Source organism: Lampetra fluviatilis, chromosome 24, assembly GCF_964198595.1.
Source record: "Lampetra fluviatilis chromosome 24, kcLamFluv1.1, whole genome shotgun sequence".
Lineage (NCBI taxonomy): Eukaryota > Metazoa > Chordata > Hyperoartia > Petromyzontiformes > Petromyzontidae > Lampetra > Lampetra fluviatilis.
In genome coordinates, this window is record NC_136298.1 from 10,757,128 (window position 1) to 10,778,340 (window position 21,213).

Below are 21,213 nucleotides of genomic sequence, written 5' to 3' on the forward strand. Positions count from 1 at the left end.
GCACACACGCACACACGCACACACACGCACACACGCACACACACGCACACACATGCACACACACGCACACATGCACACATGCACACACGCACACACGCACACGCGCACGGCTTGTGTCTCCGTGTTGTGTTGGCCTCACAGCAGACACCGATCGCAGCTGCCGTAGCCAAACGCGGCCTCGCCGCCAACTGACTGACCGCCCCCCCCCCCCCTCTGCCCCCCTCCGACCCCCACCTTCCCCTCCGCACGTTCTGCTTCCAGGAACTGGGACCTGAATAAAATCTGTTACAAACCTGGGATTCCGCTGACGGAGAACCGCGTGCTCGATCAGGTACGTGTGGGTGGGGAGGGGGGGGCTCGCAGACGCTCGATCGTCTCGTGCGCATCCCGGTGCTGGTGAACGGAGCAGCTCGGCTCGAATTCGAGTGGCCGTGGGGAAGCTCCTCGTTCATGCTGCCGTGAACATACGCGCCGCTCCGTTTTGAAAATGTCGCCGCATCGAAAGTTTTTCGGATTGCGTATTACTTATATCTGCGACGCGCTCACGCACGCACGTGCTAATCCACGCACCCTCTCGCCGGCCGCGTGGCATTGTCACCCTGACAGGCGATGGAGAAGCTTATCCCGTGTGTGATCGTGACGCCGCTCGACTGCTTCTGGGATGGAGCCAAGCTTCAGGGAGGGAAGTTTTACCTCTCGTAAGTTGATAAAAAAATTTATGCAAACACACGCACACACACGTGCATTATCTGTGCCAGGTGGCAGCCCAAAGGGAGACCTGGGCCTGCAAAGTAATACAGTAAGCATGTGAAACATTTAACACCGTAAACCTTTTACCAAAAAACAATGAACGACGGGCGTAAAAAAAAAACCCATTAAATGAACAATGATGCAGAATATAATTTTAGAACGTAATCAAATTAGTAGCTAGATAAATTGTAGCTCTGGAAGAGGTTATGGCTCACAGTGGCCGAGTAACGAATCACCTCTGGGTCCCCGCCAACTCTGAGAGGTGGGGGGGGAGGACTCGTTAATTCTTCCTGGATTTTGAGTGGCCACTTAAAAACTCATTAATGCGATTTAAACCATCTCATGGGTTTATTTTCTTCCACCAAACGCCAGCTGCTGCCCACCCCAGCTCAGCACATTGGCTCCTCGCTTATTTAAATAAAAACTGTAGGAATTCCACTACGGGTCTTTTTAACAACGTTGACAGTTTCGGTTTGCGGCACGGCCCACAATGCGAGCGGCTCTTGTGAATCATGCCACAGGCCCAGCGGCGTGGCCCTGCTCTCATCGCGGCACAGGTCACAGTTCACGGCTGGTAGTTTCGGGGTGGTGGTAGTGGGAAGGGGGAGGAAGGGGAAGGGTGGGGGTAGGGGATAGAGCTCAGGGTGGTTGTGGGCTGGTTGGAGAGAAAGGCATTAGGCTGCTCATGATGGGCAGCGGTCATGCGCCCCGCTTGCGGAGGGAATCATCCTTCCCGCCGAGGGAAATTTTAGGATTGTAGGTGCACAAACACGATGCACATCGTCCGTCGCCCGGCAGAGCGTTACTACCGCTGCACGGCCGATGGCTTTCATTTCAATGGGCTGCTGTGAGCCAGCGCTGGGACGTTGAGTAGGATTTTTGTTCCCCTCGAACCGTGAGCATCGTGGCCTTGAATCGCAAGGCCAAATACCTTTGGCCGTCACTCAAGCGTGGGTTAATTACCCCGCCAACAAACGGCGCTTCTATAAGGGGTTTTGGGTGGACGCAAACAAAAACTGCTTTTAATTGGAGACTTCTCGATGCACGCAGCTCACGACTGCTCACAGCGACACCCCCCCCCCCCCCCCCACGTTTATTCTGAGCTCTCTCCGAAGCCGTAAGGGCCCAGCGCTTGAGACCGCGATTATAATGCAGTTACCTCCGCGAACTCCCTGCTGGAATGACTGAAGAGTGGCTTACAAAGTTGGTTTATTATAAAACTATAAGTATGTAGGAGACCGCGTTTTTGCAGTGATGCTCAGGCACAGTTCACGAAACTCACGAAGCGCTCGTCGCATTTGTCATCGGCATCGCCTGATCGTGGACATAAGGCACACATTTGTGAGTTCACTTCGGATGCACAAGGGAAACGGACGAAATATAAAACTGCATTTATTTTTTACACTAATGGAATTTATCTATCCAGGAAAGTCTCCCTGAGCGTCAGGACTTCATTGGGATATTTGTAGCAATTCTAGTCGTTTTGCATCTTTCCAGTTCTACTTTTTAAAAAGTTTATATTTAGAAAAAGAAATAGCTTTCAAGTAATTATTAATTTATATTCCGGCCATTTTTCGTTTTCTCTCTCTCTTTTTTTTCGCCCTTTCGGTTTTGTTTTAGTTTTATTTTCGTGGCGGCGTAACAAAAAAAAACGCGCGCACTTTTTATTTTAGTTTTTTGCGAGTTTCTGATTGGGCTGAGCCGGCCGGGAGCGCACAAAGGCAGGGTCCGTTAGTGGCGAGGACGTGCTCCGTCCGTCTAAGCGCAGGCCACACAAAGGGGGCTCTGCAAGGCCAATGAAGCAGACAAAATGCCAGGGAACGGCCTCCATGGACCTGCATGTTAAACAGCCCTGCCCGGGTGTGGGAATGTGGGGCTCGTGGGGGGCGAGCGTGCGCGCGTGTGTGCGTGCGTGTGTGTGTGCGTGCGTGCGTGTGTGCGCGTGTGCGTCGATGCACGCGCGCGAGTGTGAGTTTTGTGTGCACGCGCGGACGCGTCGTTCTCTCGTGTGCATGCACATGGGTTGCGCACTCGTGCCTGGATGTGCACGTGTGCCTGCACTTACACGTGTGTAGGTGTGTGCACGCGTGTGTCTTCGCTCTCTTTTGTTGTGCATGTACATGTCCATGCGCATGTGTGTCAGTGTGCGCTGCAAAATGTAGAGTTTGGAACTTTGAGGATGGATGTTTTGTTCGTGAGTTGAATGAAAGCTTCGAAGTGTTTTGCGTTTTTTTTCCTCGGGCTGGGAAGAAGCACTGACACCCAGCGCCCTGTTTGCTTGGCCGTCTGATTCCCCTTTCATGAAGCCAAGTTCCAAACCTGTTTCTGTACCACTTAAAATATAGAGACTTCTCTCCATTTGTCTGCACATTCTTATTCCCACGACCCACGTGTGAGTGTGACTGTGAGCGTGCATGAATGCGTCCGTGTGCACGTGTGCCCGCGTGTGTGCGCTCACGTGTGTGAGCACGCCCGCACGCTTGTCTTTGTGTGTGTGTGCGGTGGTGGCTGTCATCCCCGGCCGGCCGCCCATGTGTCCCCCCTGGTCCACTCATTATTACAAAAGTGGGGATTGCACACGGAGCGAAGGGCAGGGGCGGGGGGGGCTGCGTGGGGAGAAGGGGCAGGGAACAGAAAGGAGTCGTGGTCTCCCTTCCCCATCTTTCCCAGTGAGTAATTTACGAGCAGCCGCTCCCCGAGAGAAACCCCCGCCCGGACCGCCCGGCTGCCAAGGAGGAGGAGGGAAAAAAAACATTCCGTTTACCCTCAAGACTTCAGCATAACAGCAATTATGTTTGATCGCGTTCAACACACGGCAGCCCTCTTCTCTCTCCCAGAGCGCGCGTCCGCGCGGGGGTTCGTCCTGCCGCGGCCGCTTGCCGGGCGTTGGCGTCTATCTCGGCGACCAGGTCCACGCGCCGCACGCGGATCGGCGGCGGCGGTGGCAGCGCCACGGCTCGGGGCGATCGCAGGGAGTGGAGGGAAAAAGGGGAGAGAAAAAACAAATCCCGGGGTGGCGCGGATTGGGGAGGGCGGCGAGGCCCCCGTGGGTTGGGGGCTCTTAACGACGGACAGATCATCCCCGCCGATTACGGGGTCGGCCGCCACGCTCGGCCGCGCCGCGGGGACGGATAATTCTTCATGTGAAATTGTTCGGTGGAGGAAGAAAATAACAATAATAAAGAGGGGGAAGGAGGCCGTGCTCCCCGCTGCCTCCTGAACGCGCTCCAGAAAATCAGACGTGGGGTTGTCGTTGAGCGTTAACGCACGGCGGCAACACCGGTCTGCGACGTCGAAGTACATTTTTTTGTTTGTTTGCTGAAACTCCTTTTGACAGGAATGTATCAAGAGCCTCAGAAGGGCTCTGCATCTTCCCGAGCGTGAGGTCTCGGGCGGTGACGGTGCGGGCAGGTGCTGTCCCCTCGTATGCGTGAACTTGTTCTGGGCCAAACTCTTATAAATGTAGTTGTCCAAATATCACAAGATATGACATTCCTGAAAACAAACAAAAATCGAGACAGTGAGGATTTCCTGGGTTAATAATTGGCATTGATCTTATCACATTTACACTAACTCCTCCTCCTCCGGTATTGCGGCAGGAGCACACTGGAGTACCGCTGGACCAATCTGGACCCGCAGGCCTTCCTGCAAGGCTTCCAGGCTCTGCGCGACCTCGACCTTGGCGACCTTGAGGAGCTGCTGTCCCGGGCCGAAGTCGGCCGCGGCTACGTGGACCGGCCCTGCCTCGACCCCACGGAGCCCGACTGCCCTGCCAGCGCCCCCAACAAGCAGCGCCGCGAGGTGAGAGGTCACTGCGCGACTTTTTCTTCCCTCAAGCCGTCGGGCACTCGGCTCCCGTTCTCGCGAACGCCTCTCGGGTCGCGCCATCTCATGGTGACGTCGGTTGGAAGTGAATCCGACGGACGTACATCCAGGGCATACATCTGTCTCTCTGTTGTCGCGGGAGATCGCACTCGTTTTTGTCCTCGTCCCAAGCCGACGATCACAGCTTGCTTTCTCTCCGTCGCCCGCCCGCCGTAGCCTCTGGACATTGGGCGGGAGCTGTCCAAGGGCTGCCATGGCTTCTCGCGCAAGTTCATGAGCTGGCAGGACGAGCTGATCATCGGCGGAGCGCGCCACAACAGCAGCGGCTCGCTGGCGAGGTGAGCATCTCGCTCGTTCGGTCCGGTGATAGCCTCACCCCCGTAGGCGATGGTGGCAACTAGGGATGCCACCTGTCGTGGTTTTTCGAGGGACATCCTCTTGTTGCAGTGGCCGTCCTGGGAAATGAAAACTAAAGCCTTCCCGCGACATTCAGTTTTTTTCGTCAGATTGCGTCATAATAGTAACAACAAAATACACCAATCGAGACGAGGCATTTAGGCGCTCCGCTCTTCTGCCATCAGTGAGATATTCTCCTTCCCACGACGACGTCCCGGGTTTTTTGTTGTGGCTGTTGTAAAGTCGAAGGCGGCAGCGCCGGTGCTGATGGAGCGAGCGGGTCGTGCGCTTGTCGTGGTGTGCGCAGCGCCGAGGCCCTGCAGACCATGTTCGTGCTGATGAACGCGCAGCAGCTCTACGAGACCTACAAGGACAACTACGAGGTGTACGACCTGCGCTGGACGCTCGACAAGGCGGCCGCCATCCTCGATTCCTGGCAGCGCAAATTCGTCGAGGTGAGACGCGAAAAACGTGCCGCGCCGTGTGAAGAAGACAACCGCTCTCACGATTTACAAACACCTCAATGAATAATTCATTGTTGGGTTAGGCCACGTAACCTTTGCCTAGTGAATGCGGTGCATTACTTCACCTACGTCAGGTGTTACCCACGAATTACGCCTCCTCGTCCGACACGCCAGCAATGGCATGCAGCTTGACTCCCTTCATCCTTAGCTTCTACAGTTTTGTCAATTTGTTGAATTAAAAAAATTACCTCCCCACGGAGGTCGGCTTAACAAGCATCGCAGATCATTTGCGTGTTATTGCAATCCCCGACGGTCGTGTTAATTGTTTAAAAAAATTAATGATGGAAATTAAGATTACGTCTAAACAACGCCGAGCGATGCTTGGAGCATCTGTGAGGGTCGGTGCGGGGGTTGGGAAGCCACCAATATTCCCGGCGGTTGTTTTGAAGCTGACCGGCGGCAGCGGTGGCAGCGGTGTGGGCCCTGCGAGCCCGCCTAAGCTCGTAAGTGGCTTCCTCGATAAAATAGTTTTGAGAAAAGGGTCTCAGGCTGAGCGTGCTGGTCAGGTTGGGGGGTGGGGGGTGGGAGAATTGCTGAAGGAGGGAGAGAGGGAGGGAGGGAGGCAGCCGCGGGAGGGAGGGGAGAGAGCGAGCGAGGGAGGGAGGGAGGTGGGGCTCGCGTGTCACTCAATTAGTGGATCGTGCTTTGTGCGGCCCATTCACAGCCTCCCGCTGGCAACCAACGACAACATCGCAGATCAGGCCTGAGTGAGGGCCTTTAGCCGTAATGATCCACAACAGCCCATGCCTCGCTAGTCTCTTTGAGTTTGTGCTGCTTTTCTTGAAGAGTAACGCCGCCGTCGGCAGGCAGGCAAAAAAAAAGGAGGCCATACATGCACCGAATTAAAATAAAAACACGTATTTTTTTTGGAAGGGGGGGTGGGAGGTTTGGCAAAGAAGAACGGTTTTCCATCGGCGAGCACTCCCCGCTTTGACGTACGGATCCGAAATGCGGACATTGACGAGGCAAGTGGAGACGAAAGCTGAAAAGTGCGCGATGAAGCGTGGAGAGGCACATGCTTGTGCAAGCTTAGGCAGGACACGTCGCGGCTAGGAGGGTTGATTTTCCGGTTGTCGAGGCTGGCGACGGAATGACAGCAAGAGCAGGGAACGCGCCCGACACAGGATGTATACTATGGAGATGGAGCAATTACATCAGGTGCTAGTTAGATTGTTACATCCCATGTCTGTGAGAGATTGGGGAGGCCTTCATCCAGGAGTGAATAGATTTTGGTGATGATGCAGCCATGATGGTGATGATGTTAATGATGCAGTGGTGATGATGGTAATGATGCGGCAGTGATAACGAGGATGATGACGATGATGACGACGACGATGATGACGACGATGATGATGATGACGACGATGATGATGATGACGACGACGACGATGATGACGGCGATGATGATGACGACGACGATCACGCGGTGTGTTTCCCCGCGCCAGGTCGTGCACGCCAGCGTGCCCGCCGACTCCGCTCACGACGTGCTGCCCTTCTCCACCGCCACCATCGAGGGCATCATGAAGTCGTTCTCGGAGATGAGCGTGATGCGTGTCGCCGGGGGATACGTGCTCATGGTACGGGTACGATCGGTTTGGCAGATTGAATCAGACTCGGTTCGTCTCGTCACTCCAATGCACACTCGTATTCTCTGAAACACATGCCAATCAATGCCGGATTATCCTAGTAGCAAAAGTAGCTACATATGCTACGGGCCCCACACTTTCAAGGGCCCCACGCTAAATGCTTTCAAGCTATAAAATTCGGTTCAGTGATTCTGCATTTGCTCTATCACTATAGTACTATACTGCCTTCAACTTTTTATGAACGACTGGGTGTTTAAGGTTAGCGATATGTCGTATTATCTGGCTGTATAGCAAATGAAAAAAATACAATTACTTTATTATGCAAGTAAAAAATGCGTGTTTTAATATTTATGTGTTTTTTATATTAATTTAGGGCCCCTTTATAACATTTGCTACAGGCCCCGCACTAGCTTCATCCGGCACTGATGCCAATGTGTGCGTGTGAGAGAGAGAGCGATATCAAACGTTGTGAATCGGCTTAGCGGTGGGACAGCGACCCAAGTTTGATTCCGCAGCCATGGCTTAACACGAGTGGCGAGTGATGGCCCAGAGCCACGGGTGAAGAATGGTGTAAAAAAAAACATAAACCATGACTGAGACGGAGTGGAGAGGCCTTCATCCAGCAGTTTATTGACAGCAGGATGATCAAAATGATCATACCATTTCCATGATTATTATCATCATCATGTTCCATCACCAAACAGGTTGGTCATAAGTCAGACCTTTTACAAGGCGTAATTTGTACGCATACATGCGTTTCTATCAGAGTGACTTAACACTGTAACAACAGCAATTTTTTTTTTACGGATTCGTTGACAAAAGTCGCACCCGGTTGAGTTTGGGCTCTCGCCAGCGCCTCCATCGACGGGCTCCGGGGAGCGTTGGGGCTCCCGAGGCCGCAGTCCGCGGACCAGAGGTCGCAAACGGGTTTTGATTCCTTACCCGTACCCGGCCGCACCAGGGTCGCAAATGGGTACCCGTACCCGGCCGGGTACGGGTACTCGTTCCCTACCCGTACCCGTACCCTACCCGAAATGAGTGACAAACGGTTACTCACCAGTGACTCACGGCCTACCCGTACCCGTACCCGGCCGCAGCAGGGTCGCAAACGGGTACCCGTACCCGGCTGGGTACGGGTAGCCGGGTATCGGGTAGGGTACGGGTATCGGGTACCCGGTTGCGACCTCTGCCGCGGACTCGGCAGACTGCGGCCAGAAACGGCGGTGGCTTTTTTCTCCTCTTCTGCCTTCTCTCTTTTTTTTCTGCGCATTTTCTACGAAGAATTCAGCCGTAATTACAGGGGGCCCCATCCCCTCCTCCCCCCTCCACCGTCACCGCCGCCCTGCCCCCATCGCCGTCCCCATCAGCGGGGAGCGGGGGGGGCTGGGAGAGGGAGGCGCCCCGGGTAGCAGGGAGGGGTCTCGTTAGGATCCTCCAGATAAACATCAGGCCCTTGGCCCCCAGTAGATTGGAGCAGCCAGAGAACTTAAGTATTTTGAGAAAAAAAATATTTTTTAAATCTTCAGTCGCGTTGTTGTTACGCATGTGCGTTCGTTGGACTTCTCTCGCCAACCGCGCATATCAGAGGTGCGGGGGGGGGGGACAACAAACTAAACGTAAAAAGCAGTTCTGAAGAAATGAGTTTTCAATCTAGATAATTTAAAAGTGCAAAGCTCCAGTGGCCTCCTAAAATCGGAAGGAAGGGCATTCCAGGCGGCCGCAGAAGCGCATCTGAAATCGTGCACGATGCGGTGTTCAATAATGGATCCTACCACACACGATGGAGGCCACGAGAGAGAGAGAGCACCTGGAGTGAACGTAGACCGAGTGTATTTGAGAGATGTGGCAGGAACAGCTACAATAACGACAATTACTTACCAAGGAGAGCATTGCCCAGTCTTAGGGCTTTTGTTTTTAAAGAGGGTCATGCATTGGAATGTTTGGCCGGTTTAACGAAAAGAGTGAGGGTCAAAAACTGAGAGCCTAGAGGAAAATCCACGCCTACGAGGGGTGAGATAACTTTTCACATTTCTACAGATAGTTTCGATCCACAGACTCTAACCTACCCATGGACCGAATCTATCAGTGGGACCACACCCAAGACTGTGCTCTCATCTCCTGGCATCTCGCAAGCCCCCGTTGGTGGTCACGCTAACTAGAGACTAACCAGGCCCGAGCCTACTCGCCCATTTCTCCGCGTAAAAAAAAATGAACATTTGAAATAAAAATGTAGATTAATTTCACGTGGCGAGCGTCCCAGCAGCGCTTGTACCAGGCGCGTGGTTATGCTCACATGCGTGGAGGCGGCCGTTTGGCGGGTGTAGCTGAGCGGAGTCGCTGGAATCTGACGGCGTGTGTGCCGTTGCAGCTGGTGTACGCGTGCGTGGTGATGATGCGCTGGGAGTGCGGGAGGTCCCACGGAGCCGTGGGCCTTGCCGGGGTCCTCCTCGTCGCCCTCTCCGTCGCCTCGGGCCTCGGGTTCTGCTCGATCGTCGGCCTCACGTTCAACGCCGCCACCACCCAGGTGCCTGCTCCCTGCTGCCGACAGCGGCGCCAACATCGCACCACCACCACGACGATTGCTGCCCATGCTGCTGCTGCCGGCACTACGACCATGATCAACGACGCTATGGACGCCACACACCGACACCCTTTCTAGAACTACTGTCAGCATCACTACCGCCGCCACCAACACTAACTACCAGTACCACCACTACGAATACTGCGAGCATCACTGCTGCTATTGACAGCGTCTACAAGAGAACTCCTCTCATCCGCGGTGATATCAGAGACCAGTGCTGTGTGTGGATCCTGTTATTCACAGGGTTATCCGCAATTTAACTTCTCTTAGCTGCTCGATTTTTCTCCGCAGAAAACCCCACGAGTATTAGGAGGCCACTTTACTATGCATTGTGGGTAACGTCGTCAATAACCTTAGATAATAGGAAGAAATAGGGCTGCGGATAATAGGAGTCTGTAAATGCATCACCACAACTACTACCGCCAGTATCACTACTACTACTACCAACGTCGTTGTCGTCACACCTGTCAACACCACCACTCCTTGCAGTAGAGCACAACACTACGAAGTCCAGAAACCACAACGCCACCGAGACCACCACCTGCGCCACCGCCACGACTTACAGCTCCATCAATTGCGCTCAGCACGGCGTGTGCCGAAAACACAGTCATCCTGATCGTTAGCCAGGTCACCGTGGGTAAGCGTTGAAGATTCATGATAAATGGGATCTGCCCTCTGCACCCCCCCACGCACGCACCCCTCGTACCCCCCCCCCACGCACCACAACCACCCCTGACTCTCGCTGCGCCATCCCCCAGGTCCTCCCATTCCTGGCGCTTGGGGTGGGAGTGGATGATATGTTCCTGCTGGCTCATGCTTTCGTGGGACAGAGCGACAACATCCCCTTCAAGGTGAGATGCCTGCCTAGCTGCCCGCGCTTAAACCAAGTGTAGCGATTCGACGATGGTCTCGGCCGCGTTAGTAACGGTTGCGCAAAAACAACTACGATATAAAATTTGGCTTTATCCACTTAGTTTGGCTGAATCCTAGCTCTGAAAGTTTCAACGTTTTGGTTTGACCACCCAGAGAGATGAACATTTCTCCGTAGTACCGCGTGTGTGAAAGAGCACCGCCCTGGTGTGTGGATAACAAGTTAACTTTAAAGGGATCTCGGAAGTAGTTCTGTTACATCTTCTTCTGGACGGACATGTCGTCCCGTGACATGATGCTCGTGGCGCAATGGGAATAACGTTGGGATAAAAGAGGACGCGACTAAAGGTGAGGCCGCCAAATCGTCGCAGCGCAAGCATCGCGGTAATACAAAAAAACGCCGGCGTGCAAGTGCCGTCCAGCCGGGCCTGGTCCGAGCGAAAATCCCGTAAACGAAAAACGATGAGTTGTGGGCTGAATGGACACAGACCCTCACAGTGGAGGGGGGTGGGTCTGGGGCCCGTGAGGGTTGCGGGCGATCTGTGTCGCTGTCCCTTCTCACAACAACTCGGCTCTGTCAGGGACAGAACAAGGCCGGCTCGGCCAAGGCTTTGCGCAGCCGACGTGTTTTAATTTCGTGAAAAAAGTTCATCGCCGAGAGTAAACATCTCAACTTTCCAAAAATGCATTTTTTTTTACGTCACTCGCTCGCAAGTGTTTTTTGTCCATTTTTTTCTCCCTCCTTCCTTCAAACCAAAGTCCAGGCAAAAAAAAAGTAAACAATAGCAAGCGGCTTTTTGAGCCTCACTGCTCGGGAAAGGAAAAGCCATGGAGGAAGGGGGTGGTGGAGGGAGGGAGGGAGGGGGCGGCAGTTTGAAATTGAAGGCGAAAGCAGGCGCAGAAAGAATGCGCAGCTCGGGACTGTGTGGGTGGTCTCTCTCTCCCTCTCTCGTGCTCTCTCTCTCGATTCCCCCCCACCCGTCCACCCATCCACCCACCCTCTCTCTCTCTGTCTCTCACTTCATGGCTCTGGAAATTTCACCGACTACCCTTTAAAGACGGCGCATCTAAATCGGCCCTCCGAGAGGCGGTCAACCTCCTCGCCGCCGTCGTCGGGGGTGCGCACGCGAGGCCCACCGCGTGCCGGCTCGCCCGCGCGCTCTTCCCCGTCGTTGCCGCGATCGTGAGGTTATTTATATTTTTGTTGTTTGTTTCGTCTTCTCGTCTCAGTACCGGCTCGGGGAGTGCCTACGCGAGATGGGCACCAGCGTGGTGCTCACCTCCGTCAACAACCTCGTGGCCTTCCTCATGGCCGCACTCATCCCCATCCCGGCGCTGCGCAACTTCTCCCTTCAGGTAGGCCACTGCCACGCGGCCCGGCGGCCGCTCCCCACGCGGCCCAGTGGCGTCCATTTGGCGCGCGCTCGCAACGCCGAGGGGGACGCGAGTTCGGCGGAATCGCAGCGGGCCTCGCCGTGGGCAGGCCGCGCTTGCTTGACGCGGGCCTACCCTGGCTTAGAAAAAAAACCAACACGATTCTCGTCAAAGCTTCTGAACGGCTGCACTGAATTCAGGGAAAATCCGCCACGACCCTCTGTGGAGGTGGCGACAACTCCCGATTGGTGAAAGTTAGGACCGCCAAGGCATTGGGGGGGGGGGGCGGGGAGATGTGGAACTTTTATAGCAGCGGGCACAAGCGGTGACATCTGCAGCGAGCTCGGTCGTGGCTTTTGTTTCGAGACAACGCCACGCGGGGGGGGGGGGGAGGTGCGGGGGGGGATGTGGCACCATCACCCTGCCCCTCACCCCACCCTCCCCCGCCCCTCATCCCCAACTCGTAAACTCGGCCCTGCGGCCTCGCCGCGCCGTGGAGAGGAGTGTGAGAACAGTGCGGCCGATGCGGGTTAATTTTTCACTCTGGGCGAGGAAGCGGTGATCTACGAGCCGCGGACCGCGCCAAAACGCCTTCCGCTCTGAGCCGTGGCCACCGGGGACCGCGGTTGGCACCGTGCGGTCTCGCTGCCGGACGGTCCAAACAGAAACCAATTTCTCTCGGCCGAACGGAAACAAAGAAACACGCCACGTAGTTACAAACCCTCTGACAGCTCCGCGCGCTGGGTCCCGTTATTTTTTTGGCATTTTGTGCCCAGCCGCAACCCGAGAGTGGCAATTACTTGAAATCCTAACTTGGCACCGTGCAGTCGAGGCATGAAAGTGGATTGTGCCGGTGGGCCGCTCGCTCACGCACGCACGCACGCACTCACTCACTCTCTGGCATGCACCCGCTCGCTCGCTCACGCACCGACTCGCTCACTCGCTCGCACACTCACTCACTCTCTACGGAGGAGGTGAACACAGTGCGGAACAGGGGCTGAAAATTTTGGCGTCGATGCAGGAGTGTATTCACACCACCGCTCCACCTCCTCGTGTCCGCCAAGTCATGCAGTGGCTTCTCGGCTTGCAGAGTCTTGAGAAGGATTCACAATTCCGCCTGTGAACACTATCGAGGGGCGTGACATCTCCTGATCGCATAAGCCCCTTGAGCCACAACTTTGTGATCTTCGGCTGTAATTCAGTTGATCTCTCTGCCATCTCTCGTCAGGAGCGCTGAGTGTTTATGTTACAAGGTAGGGGTAATGATGAAGATGGTGACATTTTAAAAATAGATTTTTGTCATTTCTGCCACGCTGTGCTGTTTTGCCGGGTGTCATGTGTATATATTAGAGAGTTGCCGTCAGAACGCTCACCTTTTTGCGCAAGTTTGGCACGACCGATTCGACTAAACCGTTCGTGTAAAACCAGGTTCCAAACTCAGAATGCGCCCGAGTGAGCCGCAGTTCGCTTCCTAAACATTCCTGCGGCGAGAGGCGGTGGGGGGCGGTGGGGGGACGCCGTGCTCCACTGATGGCAGCCGCGTATTATCTCGCGTGAAAAGGAAAGGTTTTTGTGTGTGTGTACGTTGTTTGATTTTCGGCGTACCGCCACCGCCGACTCCTCTCTCTCCCTCTCACCCACCCACCCACCGGGCGGGCGACTCCACAGACGAGTTTTCTCGAGGCCTCCCTTTGACGTTCAGAGGGCCAGAACGGGCCGTCCGTGCCGATGGGGGAGTCAGATAAGGGGGCCTGCGCCGTTGTTTGGCTACCCCACCCCCGCCGCCAGCGCCTCGCGCCGTGCTCCGCGTTCGGCTCCGTTGGGCGTCTATCGCCGTTGCGTGTTTGCGACGGATTATGGGCTCGGCCTTCCAGCACAAAAGGGGCTGCGGGCCGCCAGGCCTGATTACCGGGGGACCCGGCGTGGGAGGAAGGGGTGGGTGGGGGAGGGACCGGCGGTGGTTGGCTGGAGGTAGACCCCTGGAGAACCCAGGGAGATGCGAACCCCGTGGGCCTGCATGCACGGTTCCGTCTCCCCGTGCGAACGTCCCCTCGTCATGTGTACGATGATAACGGTGACAATGAACAACAACCACGACATAAGACAATCGATAACGAGGATTTATTTCAAGATGCTGAGCATGGCTGTTGTTGGCTGTGTGAGTGCGCTTGATTCCCGCTCACGGTCAACACCGGTGACGAATATCTGAACCGGTTCTGGGCCTCCCCTAGCTCGACTCTAACTCAAATGAGTACCCGGTGCGGTGTGTGAAATCATCGCCACTGGGGAGACAAAGGCGGCCGGGCGTGGTGTTTGGCCACTCACCACCTTGTGCACCTTTTCAGCCATCATAAGTGCTCGCTAAACAGCACTTGCCCCAACAGTCTGTTAAAGGCTATACGGGGGATCTTTGTCTTTGTGTGTGTAGCTGGGTGTGTTTATGAGTGCAGCTAGGTGTACGCGTGTGTGTGTGCGTGTGAGTGTGTGTGTGAATGGGGCTGACTGGGTGGTCTGATGGGCAACACCTGAGATAATAACTTCTCAGCCCGGCCTAGCAGTGAGCCCCCAGGGTATAGAGCAACGGGGGTACGGCTGCATGGGGAGGGGGAGGGAGCCGGGGTGGGGCCGAGGCTGGGAAGGGTGCGATTGGTTTCTGAGTGCATTTGTGTACGTGTGTGTGTGTCTATGCATCAGCGTGTGTGTGTGTGTGTCTATGCATCAGCGTGTGTGTAGATGCTGGGGAGCGGTAGTGTCGTGGTTAGTTGCACTGCCTTATGAACCCAGCCAATATCGGTGACAAATATGTGGGCCGGTCCTGTGCCTTCTCCAGGTTGACTCCGCGTCAAATGGGTACACGAGAGGCAGTTCTAGACTTACGAATGGGTTACGTTGGTGAGACCCGTGCGTAAGTGGATTTGTTTTAATCGTGCATACGGTCAGTGGTTATAACATGTGTTATGGTTTTAAAAGAAAAGGCAAGCATTGTTAAACTCACGAAGAAGAAGGAATAAAACATAAAATAAAGTAACACGAAATGAAAAAAACACTTATGCTGGCTTGCTGGTCAGCAAGGGGCGCTGTGCATCATGCGGGATGTTGGGACTCCTCACATCTCGCGGGGGATCTCGACGTTCGTAAGTCGGACGGTTGGAGACTCGGAGACTCGGAGACTCGGAGACTGCCTGTACCTGGAGCGCGCTCCGTCTCCCCGCCGATCCCGGCGCTCACGCTCCCCCTCCCCCTCCCCCCGTGTTCCCAGGCCGCCGTCGTCATCGTCTTCAACCTCGCCATGATGCTGCTCGTCTTCCCGGCGGTGCTCGCCCTGGACCTGCGAAGACGTCGGCAAAACCGCATGGACTTCCTCTGCTGCCTGCCCAGGTGAGAGCATCGCCGTGACCCGCGGCGTCGCGCGCGTCACCGTTACCGGGCCGCTCGCTGCCGCGCCGGATCGCGTCGGTTTAACCGGGAAGAATCCGCCCGGAGGTTTTGGGGAGTCTTGTCGTATCGTGGGATTTGCTTGTGCTGTCGGAGCTGGCACACCCACAAAGGGTTGGGCTGACGTTTCTCCGACGGTCCCAACCGCATGCCAACGTTGGACCAACGTCGCGTGTCTACTGGGATATTATCTCGAACAAGCACTTGATAGCCGGTCCCACCGTAGAACCGGCGAGATTTAAACTAATTATCGACGTAAACGTTCGAGAAACTTCTCACGTGGTGTCATTGCTGCCTGCGCCCCGAGACTGCTCGCAAAACCAAAAAATGTCGGGCTGTGGAAAAAAGAAAGATGGGAAGGAAAGAGAAGCGGCGTGATTAAACGCAGCGCAGACAGCGAGTTACTTGCGTGGCTTTCTCTGCGACATTTGCATGGCGGGCCTGTGGCCCGTGGAATGTCCCGCGAGCGCTCGGGGGGAGGAGGGGGATGGGGAGGTCACGAGGGAGCGCGGCAATTAGGCCGAGGTTTCCCCGGAGCCGACACGAACGTGGCTGCGGCTGGAGCCTCGGCAGGGACATGCCGTTCGTTGTGCGGTTGCAGCATCCACAGTTTAAAATTAAACACATTTTCCCGACGTGAAGTCCCGGAGCTGTTGCTCAACACAGTTATTCCAACTATTCTATACATGTATAAACACAGGCAGAGGTTCCACCCCCCCCCCTGTAGGCATGCAGACTACCCGGGGCAAGTGCATTTTGCGCGGAGCTATTAAGGACAGTACAGCACGTGAGAGTGCGTGCGTGAGATGGTGCGTGCGAGCGAATGGCAGCACGAGCTCGCACCGACCGCACGAGCCTAACGCGCGAGCCTGCACGCTTGTCCCCACAGCCCGTGTGCCGATCGCGTGCTCACGGTGCAGCCCGGCGAGTACCGGGAGGAGCACGGCAGCTTGGGCTCCCACTCCTCCTCGTCCACGACCACCACCGGCAGCGGCAGCAGCGGCGGCGGCACTGACGCCGCCAGCGTCGCGGCCCCGCACGCCGTCGCCGCCACCACCACCTCCTTCCCGGTGCACGGCCACGCCACGGCCTTCACCATGCGCGCCACCGTGACCGCGGTGGCGCGCTGCGACCCGTCGGGCCAGCACGTCATCACCGTGCTGCCGGCAGCCGCCCCGCGCGTGACGGCGTACGCCGTCCCGGTGGAGGTGGCGGCCGCGCCGTCGCCGTGCTCGCGCCACTCCTCGTGCTCCTCCTCCTCCGCCGCCGCGCCCGGCCCGGACGCCTGCACCTCGACGCGCGACCTCATCGCTCAGGTGGAGGAGGCCGCGGGGGCCGCCGGGGCCGGGGCGCCGGCGCCGGGCGGGGAGTGCGGCGACTGCTCCCCGCGAGCGACCGGGTGCCTGGGGAAGTGGACGGCGTCGGAGTTTGCGCGCGACCGCTATGCTCCGCTGCTGCTGAGGACGCCCGTCAAGGTGAGCGGCAACCCGCGGCGTCCGCCGCTCACGCCGCCGCTTCGTTTCGTCCTCGCGGTTCGTCTGCGGCGCCGCCGCCGCCGTCGAGTTGCTCGGTCCGCGCATTCAACCGTCCTGCTCGCGGCGCGCAGGTGGTGGCCGTGGTGTCGTCGCTGGCGCTGCTCGCCACGTGCCTCTACGGGACGACGCTGGTGCGCGACGGCCTCGACCTGATGGACGTGGTGCCGCGGGGCACGCGCGAGCGCGCCTTCCTGGAGGCGCAGGCGCGGCACTTCTCGCTGTACGCGGTGCACGTGGTGACCACGGCCGGCGTGGACTACCCCCGCGCGCAGGCGCAGCTCTACGCGCTGCACGAGCGCGTGGGGCGCGTGCGGCACGCCGTGCGACACCGCGACGGCGCCATCCCCAAGATGTGGCTCCACTACTTCCGCGACTGGCTGCTCGGTACGGCCCGCCCCGGCTCTTGTCGGGCCTCTTCCCCGCTCCTCCTTACGCACACGGCACCGCACACGGCACCACACGGCACCGCACACGGCACCACACGGCACCGCGCCGCACGGCACGGCACCGCGCCGCGTCACCTGGCGCTCGCCGGGGAACGCGAGGGAAGAGAGCGAGGATGTTTTAGGGTCGATGTCACTCGCGCCGCCGTGAAGTCCTCGCGGCGTTGGCGGCGGTGGTTGTTGGAGCCACTCCGCTGTTTGACGCGGGGCTCCGATAGCGGCGGGGGTTGGGGGAGCGGCGTGGGATAGGAAGCGGTGGGGAGCGGGGAGTGGTAAGGTGTAGGGGGTGGCGAGCAGGCGGGGAGGGGAGGGCGCGCCCTCGGCAGGTGCTCGGCAGCCCTTCTCAGGAACACTGCAGCTGCGACGGCCAAACGGCGTTTGTGCAGAAGAAGAATAAAAACGAAAAAAAACAGAGAGTAAGAAAAAAACTCATCGCCCTCCCTCTCCTCCCGACCCACCTCGCACCGCTCAGATGATGGCAAAAAAAAAACTCCTTAGAGCTGTAGAGGGAAAGGAGAGAGAGAGAGAAAAAAAAGGGCCGGGTCTCACAGCTGAGGCTGCGGCTGGCGGTCGGTAATGAAGTGAAGATGTGAACATGCGAGCCTGGCTCCGAGCCAGCCCGGGCGATCATCGCCCCCCCGCGACACGAGCCCCACGTCTCCCCCCCCAAGCGGCGCGGGGGCGGCCGGGAATTTGCGCTCGGATCTCGCGATGTGGAATTCCGCTCTGCGCCGTGCAGAGCACGCCGCCGTGAGCCGGGCGGTGGGGGGGGGGGGGAGTGTGGATGGGGGTGGGGGGGCCGTGGGTGGGGGGGGATGAAGGAGGGCGGCCGCGGGGTTGAGGGTGTCGAGTCGGGGCGCAGCGCAGGGACGGAAATTTGGCAGCGAGGGCTTTAAGCCAGGAAACACGAGCAGAGCTCCTGTCAGCCTCCAAACACGTCCAGCGGAGTGACAGCCCATAAAATAGGGGGTAGCAGTAGTCTCGGCCTAATGCGGGGAGTTAGCAGCACTCTACATGGCTCTGCCACTACCAAGTTTGGGGGGTAGCGATGGGGCGGCCGCGACGCACGTGGCTACCGCTGTGCGTCGTGACGCGAGTGGATGTTAGCCGCCGGTGAGATGGCTTGGCCGCACCAATGATCGTCGGTGCTCCTGTGAAGAGGCAAGGTTTGTCTCTGGATGACTCTTCGGCGGTCATTCATTGCCCACGTTCGCCAGAACGCCATCGCTCGTGTTTTGCTCGTTGAACGGCTTGTCGCGCCTCAAGGTGGCGACAAGAGAGAAGCGACACGACACCGTAGCGCCTGCATCAGCGTTAGCGCCGTGCGCGTGTGGTGTAGCGCTTACAATCCCAGCAACCCGAGTTCACGCGAACAGCAGACGTCGGTGACGAATATCTGAACTGTGTTGACCACACTGCCCCTTGCCGTGCCGTGCCAGCCTTTATAAGCGCTCAATAACGGCACTTGCCCCAACAGTCTGTGACAGGCTACACGGGTGGGCACCTTTGTCGTTGTATTTACACCTGTGTGTGTGTGTGTGTGCGCGTGTGTGTGCGTGTGTGTGTGTGTGCGCGTGCGCGTGTGTGTGTGTGCGTGTGTGTGTGTGCGTGTGTGCGTGTGCGTGTGTGCGTGTGTGTACGCGTGTGTGTGTGTGTGTGTGCCGCCACCCCAGACCTGCAGAAGGCGTTTGACGCGGAGTGGGCGTCGGGGCGCATTTCGCGCGAGAGCTGGCGCAACGGCTCCGAGGCGGCCGTGCTCGCCATGCACCTCATGGTGCAGACGGGCGACCGCGAGCAGCCAATCAACTACGGCCAGGTGCGACCGCCCGCACGCGCGCACCCACGCCACGCTCCCCAGGCGGTGGCGCGGACACACCGAGCGTCCCCGGTGGCCGCCGGGCGCGGGGTGCGGGCGCCACAAGCGGAGGCAGCCGTTTCAACGAGCTCTTGTATTTAGTTTCAACGGTTATTAGCGCGATTTACAGTTCTTCTGTTGAACGTGGTGCCACGGTGAAATCTTTGTCTTCGTATCTTATTATTATTGCCATCGCTGAACACCGATCGCTGGATTCTCGCGTTTCCGTTAAAGCGGTCTTGCCGAATAAACGACACCTTTCCTTTTGAGTTCCAAAGATCCCACCGTAATCCGGGGTAATGCCTCTCCAAATCCTGCAAGAAAAAAAACAAACCGCTCGAGCCGTGGGCGGCCTGCGGGGAGGAGAGAGCGGATCGGGTTTGATTTCCGCGCCGCGGTTTGAAAGCCCTCTCCCCCGCGCCCTTTCAGTGGCTCGGAACCACGGGGAAATTTACCGGTGCCGTGCTGCCGGGATCGTGGTGGGCGCACCGCATCGGCGATCGTGGGAAAGGCAGGGTGAGGGGTGGGGGGGGAGTGGGGGGGGAGGGAACAGGAGAGCTGAGCAGTTACCATTCAGCCGCCCCCCCCCCCCCTTCGCACTTTTTGCCAGCGGACCCGGTTTGCCTAAGAGCAGCCCCCCCGGGTGCTCCAACGGGTGTCTTTAATTAGTGAGTCGAGGTGGGAAGAAGGTGGACGGAAGGTGAACTCAGCGACTCGTTTGGGAGAGGCACACAAGGGACGCGTCTGCCCCTCGCTCACGATCGGGTGGTGTGCACAAAGCGGGGGGTTGCCACCTGTTCTGAATTTCCTCGTTCGGAGGTATCCAAAAAGAGGGACATTAAGTCCCGGTTGTTATCAGTTGCGTAACGATAATGCACCGCTCCAGACAATGCATTCGCATGTAGGTACTGTGCGATATTCTTTTCTCCACAGTTCAGTTGTTTTGAGTAGTTGTGTCAGTTGCTAATTTTTGTATGCGTCTCAATGATTTTTATTGCGCCCGCAACTCAACCGCGACTCTGCCGCTCGCCCCCCCGCGCTTTCGCCCGCAGCTGCCGGCGAAGCGGCTGGTGGGCTCCGACGGGATGATCGACCCGGACACGTTCTACGAGTGCCTGACGGCGTGGGCCAGCAGCGACCCCCTGGGCTACGCCGCATCGCAAGCGGCCATCCACCCGCAGCTGCCCGAGTGGATCCACGACAAGTACGACTCGGACCCCGAGGGCATGCACAGTAAGAGACGCACGTACGCGCGCACGCACGCACGTGTACGCATGATAGCAATGTCAATTATTCAGAAAAGCTTTGCCGAGTCTCGGGACTCGTCGTCAGGAGCGTCCTGCATTGAGATGCTGAGCCAGTGAGGCAGTGTTTTGCTGGCCCGAGTTTCACGAATCTCCACGTGATCCGACCAACCGTTGCCTCCGAAGGGCTGGAACGCGTGCACGGGCCACCGCGTCGTTTAACGAGCATCGCGCCGGAGGTGCACGCTCGCGTGCTCCTCACAGCGCTTCGGAAGGCCTGTGCGGGCACCTTGCCACGAGGTTGTGGCACGTCCCTATTAGGCTCGACGCTGAACCCGGGGGCGAGTGTGGGCAGGGTGCCCGCACGCGTCCCAAAACATCTCCCCCCCCATCCCCTCCGTGTTCTCCTCCGTCACAACAATTCAATTTATTACATTTGATCTTTTTTCTTAAAACGTTTTCTCCGTTTTTTTTTTGCGCGCGGATTGTGTTTCCTGCGGCTTGTATTGGGTATAAATTGAGTCTTTAACGAACGCGCATGTGGGATGCACATGTAGCGGGCGACATTTTTTCTTTTTTCGACTGTAAGAGGAGCGGGCGTTATAATTCCATTATGCGATGCACGTGTGGCATTTTGTTTAAAGCCAAACGTAACGGAAAAAAACAAACGCCCGACGTAACGCCGAGGCCAGCGCCTCACCCGGCAGGTCACCCATGGGCCCCCTGATCGGTCGTCTCTGCCCCAAAACCCCCAAAAATTTCAATCAAACGGACCGGACACGCTTAGTCACCCCA

The 21,213-nt window shown here is 57.3% G+C and overlaps 1 protein-coding gene across 1 annotated transcript in view; it reads left to right on the forward strand.

Annotated features, from left to right (window-relative positions):
- Window positions 1-21,213, forward strand: part of LOC144941143 (protein patched homolog 1-like) — a 48,948-nt gene that overhangs the window by 12,632 nt on the left and 15,103 nt on the right. Inside the window, exons 4-17 of the mRNA XM_078867675.1 lie at window positions 262-331; window positions 607-698; window positions 4,350-4,551; window positions 4,792-4,913; window positions 5,279-5,426; window positions 6,941-7,072; window positions 9,450-9,605; window positions 10,421-10,513; window positions 11,763-11,888; window positions 15,166-15,284; window positions 16,231-16,816; window positions 16,948-17,260; window positions 18,993-19,135; window positions 20,227-20,407. Of these exons, the coding sequence (XP_078723801.1) occupies window positions 262-331; window positions 607-698; window positions 4,350-4,551; window positions 4,792-4,913; window positions 5,279-5,426; window positions 6,941-7,072; window positions 9,450-9,605; window positions 10,421-10,513; window positions 11,763-11,888; window positions 15,166-15,284; window positions 16,231-16,816; window positions 16,948-17,260; window positions 18,993-19,135; window positions 20,227-20,407 (2,483 nt within the window). The remainder of the gene's footprint in view (window positions 1-261; window positions 332-606; window positions 699-4,349; window positions 4,552-4,791; window positions 4,914-5,278; window positions 5,427-6,940; window positions 7,073-9,449; window positions 9,606-10,420; window positions 10,514-11,762; window positions 11,889-15,165; window positions 15,285-16,230; window positions 16,817-16,947; window positions 17,261-18,992; window positions 19,136-20,226; window positions 20,408-21,213) is intronic.